This window comes from Alosa sapidissima, chromosome 21 (assembly GCF_018492685.1).
Source record: "Alosa sapidissima isolate fAloSap1 chromosome 21, fAloSap1.pri, whole genome shotgun sequence".
In the NCBI taxonomy this organism is placed as follows: Eukaryota; Metazoa; Chordata; class Actinopteri; order Clupeiformes; family Clupeidae; genus Alosa; species Alosa sapidissima.
Genome location: NC_055977.1, coordinates 8064958 through 8070957, shown reverse-complemented (window position 1 = coordinate 8070957; position 6000 = coordinate 8064958). Strand labels below are relative to the sequence as shown.

The 6000-nt window shown below is 46.4% G+C and overlaps 1 protein-coding gene across 1 annotated transcript in view; it reads right to left on the bottom strand.

Annotated features, from left to right (window-relative positions):
- Nucleotides 1–6000, bottom strand: part of celf3a (cugbp, Elav-like family member 3a) — a 34014-nt gene that overhangs the window by 11261 nt on the left and 16753 nt on the right. The window contains 1 exon segment of the mRNA XM_042076634.1: nt 910–958. Within this exon segment, the coding sequence (XP_041932568.1) occupies nt 910–958 (49 nt within the window).

Here is a 6000-nt window from a genome sequence, read left to right as displayed (position 1 = left end):
GAGGAGACATGGACAGAGGAACGCAGACAGACAGACAGACAGACAGACAGACAGACAGACAGACAAGAGAGAGAGAGAAAACAGACAGAGCAGAGAAAGAGAGAGGGGAGGAAGAGATGCGGAGAATAAGGGAGGGAGAGACTCAAAGAGATGGAGGGGGGGGCAAAGGTAAGGACAAAATGGTGGAAAAAGAAAAAAACATTCATGAAAAAAAGAGGTGAAATTTGACAAGAGGGTGAAAATAACCGAGGCGAGCAAAGAGAAATTAAACAACAACAAAAAACAGCTGTACACATTCATTGACGCGACACAAAGTGAAGACCTTGACAATGAAACAGTCGGGGTGACGAGACACAATTGGCCATGTAATCCCCTCCCCTCCCACCAGAGGGCGATAGTGATCTATAATGACTGTAGGTGTTTGCAGATGGCGTTTGGTACTGGGCTGGCATAGCCGATTTCCAGCTTTGGATACAAGCCAACAGGTGTGGACTCGAGGCGCTCTGAGTCTCTTCTGCATGTACCGTCTACATCTATAGCTGCATCAGTGGCCATGGAGACAAGTGATGTCACCCACTCGTGCAGCATTAACATAATCTATTGTGTGTGTTGCTGAAAATATATCAGTCTGCAGTAAGTACAGATGTAATCTGCACAAATGCACGTATGTGTTTGAGCTAGCCCTTTTTCTCTCTGAATGCATGGGCTTTATGTTTTCAGCTTTACTTTGCTGTCTTTGGTTATGTTCTACAGATGAAGAAATCAGGTGGAGAAATCAGACTGAGAATGGAGGATTTCCAGAGCGGTCTGCAGGCTGGCTGTGGTGTGGGGTAACCTAGGTGATGGAAGGCCATGGTGGGTTGCTGTGGAGACGGAGCGCTGGTGTCGGGTCGGTCGTGCTTCTCTTACCTCCTCTCCCCTCACTGTCTGCAGGCTTCACCTGGATGGGCCGGTTCATCTACAACACAGAACAGGAGAACATGTTCAAGAAAAATACCACTCTCCCTGTCTCTGTGTGTGTGTGTGTGTGTGTGTGGTGTGTGTGTGTGTGTGCGCGTGATGCCTCTTCAACCGTGCTTCACAAACTCCTTTCTTTTTTTGACTTTCCCAAAAGCTTCACATATCATCTTTCTCTTATTTTTATCTTTCTCCCTCCTCGCCCTCCATCAGTCTCTCACACCCATATAAACACACACACAGACACACACACACACACAATCCCCCCAACCCCCCAAACACACACACACACACATAAAACACACACACACACACACACACACACACACACACACACACATTTAATCCTGGCCTCTTCTGCACCCTCCCTGGCCTGAGGATGGGGACCAGGAAAAGCACACACCCACGTGGGCCTGGGTGATGGGATTAAGAGCGCTCGCTGGCTAATCTGGATTACACAGCCGCCCTGGATTAACATGGTGAGAGATTCAGAGGACCGAGAGAAGAGGTGAAAAAGAGAAAGAGGGAGGAAAAAAGAGAGGGGCAGAGAGAGAGAGAGAGAGAAGAGAGAAAGAGAGGGAACGAGAGAGAGAGGGAACGAAGGATGATGACGAGACAAGAAGAGATCTCAAATAGACTTTGAGACAACTGAGACTCCATATTATGTCATAACATGTTTCTATTGTATGTATATAACTGTGATATCAATAAAATGTTGATATATTTCAACATGTAACATATTTCATATTACATATTTTCCAATTAACTGAGAGGTCTTATATGGCCATGTATTCAAGTGTGTGTGTGTGTGTGTGTGTGTGTGTGCAAATGCAATCCCCCCCAAAAAATACACTGTGGATCAGACAGGAAGGAGGGAGTAAGAAGAGGATCTCGGATGAAAGAGGGAGAGAAGAGAAGAGGGGAAAGTAAAGGAACTGATATGCAAAGACTGAGACAGAGAAAGAGAGAGGACAGAAATTACTATGGGCAGAGAGAGACAGAGAGAGAGAAAGAAAGAGAGGATATATATTAGTATGTGTGCAGAGAGAGAGAGAGAGAGAGAGAGAAAGAGAGAGAGAGAGAGAAAGGAGAGATCATACTCATTGTGAGAAGAAAGGAGAGGTGATGGGAGGCGGGGTGAGTAAGGGAGGACAGAGGAGAAGAGGACGGAAAGGAGAGGAAGAAGGGCAATGGGGAGAAAGAGAGAGAGAGAGAGAGAGGGGGAGAGAGGGAGAGAGAGAGAGAGAGAGAGAGAGAGAGAGAGGGGGAGAGAGGGAGAGAGAGAGAGAGAGAGAGAGAGAGGGGGAGAGAGGGAGAAAGAGAGAGAGAGAGAGAGAGAGAGAGAGAGAGGGGTAGAGAGAGAAAGAGATGGGGGGAGGAAGAGGGAGAAAGAGAGGGTGGAGGGCTGGAGAAGAGGGGCTGGCAGAGACTTAATGAAGGTCTTAATTATGGAAGCGCTGACATTTGAGCTGACAGCTGATCCATTCACTCTGATCAGCGCCGATCACTTGCTCGGACACACTATTGATCAAACACTTGCATGGTCGCCCTCTACACACACACACACACACACACACACACAACACACACAGGAAATATACTCGCCAACATGCAGGAAGTGCACTCACAAACACACACACACACACAACCAACCATACACACTCTCGCTCAAACAGACTGCGAGGGGGGTCTTCCAGTCGCCACATCGAGCATTTTACTGACGTGAGTGACTCATCAGCGGCCGCCTAGATCGAGCACGTCTGACAGTGTTGGGCCTGAGGGTCACTTCTCATGCGTCCACTTCACACGTGTCTCATATGTGCACGCTGAGGTATGGTCTGCTGGGGGCTTTTTTGCCCAAATGAGTGATTACGCATCAAGGGTCACCTTGGACACACACATTTCTTGGCTACTTGAGGGGGATTGGATGGGATGGGGTGGATGGGAGAGTGATGGTCAAGTTGTTTATTTTGTAGATTGGGAAAATAAATAAAAACACAAATAAATAAAGTTGAGGCTGGGGGACCTGGGACTTGAGGTGGGCAGATAGAGGTAGAGAGGGCCCTGGAGCCTTGGCCCTCTTCCTTTAATCCGCAACATACAGCTGACCCCTGCTGCTCGACGTATACCATCAGCTCAGAGTCAGTGAGAGGAGAGAGAGTGTGTGTGTGTGTGTGTGAAAGAGAGAGAGAGTGTGACAGAGAGAGAGTGTGTGTGTGTATATGTGTGTGTGAGAGAAAGAGAGAGAGAGTGTGTATATGTGTGTGTGAGAGAGAAAGAGAGAGAGAGAGAGAGAGAGTATATGTGTGTGAAAGAGAGAGAGAGAGAGAGAGAAGGGGTGTTTATTACTCTTTTAGATATTAAATTCTGTACATGAGTTTTCATAATGGATAGTGCGGAAAAATATCAAATGACAAGACGTAAGCGCGATAAATCGGACAGATAAAGAGGGAAATATAAAGAGATTGAGAATGATGTTGTTATAGATGGAGCAGGAAATTAGGAGAGATTGGAGGAAGAGGGAGGAAGACAGGGAGAGAGAGAGACAGAGAGAGACAGAGAGAGAGAGATAGAGAGAGGACAGGATGAAAAGAGGAGTAGATAGACAAATGTAGAAGAGGACAGGGCACAAAGCAAGCACAAAGCCATCAGAATGGTGCCACTTCAGGTCGGCACGGCAACCAGCCTTACGCAGACCTGCCTCGCTGCCGCAGTCGCCATGGCAACGCCACGACTAGAGCTCCCCAGCAGGTAAACAAGGTTGCCCCGGACGACGAGCAGAGGAGAAGAAAAGAGAGAGGTGGGAGTGAGGGGGAGAGAGAGAGAGAGAGAGAGAGAGAGAGAGATAGGGAGGAGGGGGAGAAAGGATAAACAAATGGGGCGGATGGTGTGAGAAGTGCTCAGGTGAAGGATGAAGGGAGAGTACAGGAGGAGGAGAGACGAGAGTGGAGAAAAGAGAAAAGAACAAAAGCAGAATGACAATGAACAGGGGATTAGAATGAAACCATGAGATGACAGAGATGGAGGAGACAGAGCGACAGAGATGGAGAGAGAGATGGAGAGAGAGAGAGAGAGAGAGAGAGAGAGAGAGAGAGAGAGAGAGAGAGAGAGAGATAAGATGTAACACCATGAATAACAGAAAAAACATGACAAACATGCATATGTACATATTATTAAACAAATCCTAAAAGAAGCTGAGCTGAGGGGAAATTACTACTCGACTCATGGAACCTGTTGGTTGGGCTCCCTACAGTGAAATATGTTTTCAACACACGCAAACACAAACACACACACAGTCCATAGACAAAACAATACAACAGCACCTAGCACATCTGTGTAAATATGGTAGACAAATATCCCCAGGTATAAACACACAAACTCACTCATTCAACACTGATGCCCCAAGACATTTAATGTATGTATGCAAACTCCATCAATATCTATCTTTGGCACACAACCTCGGATGTGAGTGTGCACGCACACACACACACGCACACGCACACACACACACACACACTTAATCGGTCCCTGTTTTACGGAGGAGGATTTCAGAAGGATTATAGGATATTAAATCCATAGATTATTCAATCAAATCACATCCCCCCCCACCCACCCTCAGCAACTCTTAACCCAGTGCCTTGACCGCTAAACACACAATCATCTGATTTATCACCATTATGCACACACACACACACACACACACACACACACACACACGATTCAATGCTCACAAACCCCACACCCTCAATAAAGAGCAAACGGTGTCTGCATTTCAAACACTGATCATATACAGTTTCATTCCCTTCTTGAAGAAATGAGGGACATATTTTCTCTCTCTGTCTCTCTCCATCTCTCTTTCTCTCTCTCCATCCCTCTTTCTCTCTCTCTCTCTCACACACACACACACACACACTCTCTGTCTGTCTCCCTCACACACTCAAGTGTGTTGATTTCCCAGTCAGTCCATCATCAGTGATCACTGAGAGACCGACACGGTCATTATTTTCATCATTACACAAACAAACAAACACACACACACACACACACACACACACACACACACACACGGTGCACTGTCCCCACACACACTCTACAAGCCTATGTACCCATGCAGAGAAAAATAAATATGCAGATGTATTAGGTTTTGCTGGGCACAGAGTGTGAAACATTCTGCCTCTCCCACACAAACACATGCACGCGCGCACACACACACACATGCACAAACTTACGCACACACACACCACTGTGGTAGGCGTTGTGTGAACATTGTGTTGGCTGAGCCGTGAGCAATCAGCTGAACAATTAAGGCACTGAGTCAGAACAGCAGATGCATCAGTGGAGATCATGGTTGTGTGTGTGTGTGTGTACATGTTTGAGGGATCATGTAAAATTGTGCACACACACACATACTGTGTATATATATATATATATATATATATATATATATATATATATATATATATATATATATATATATATATACTGTATATAAATGCGCGCGTGCAAGTGTATTCGTGCATTCACCCACATAAGCATTCGTGGTGTCATGCTTATGTGAGTGTGAATGTGTGCATACATACTGTGAATCTGTTTGTGAATTTGAGCATTTGTATGCGAGTGTGTGTATGTGTGTGTGTGTGCGTGTAGGGGACAACACAAAGACACACTCCACTTCTGTCTCTGTCCATGCTATCTCTCAATACCTCCGCCCTATCCTTCAGTGAGGCGCTGGTCATTGCATCGTGCCTCGTTCCCTAGCAACCCGGCATCCCTCGCTCCCAGCCGTTGCCTGGCAACGGGACGTGAAACCGTAATCAACGTGCCACCCCAACCCCCAATCTCTCTTTCTCTCACCTCCTGCCCTCCCCCTCCTCTATCCTTCCTGCTTCCTTTCTCTCTCTCTCTCTCTCTCTCCTCATCTCTCTCTCCTCATCTCTCTCATACAGGTACAAACTCTAATAGAAAGATAAGGAGAATATACACATATAAAGACTAAAAAGCTAAATCAACACACACACACACACACACACACACACACACACA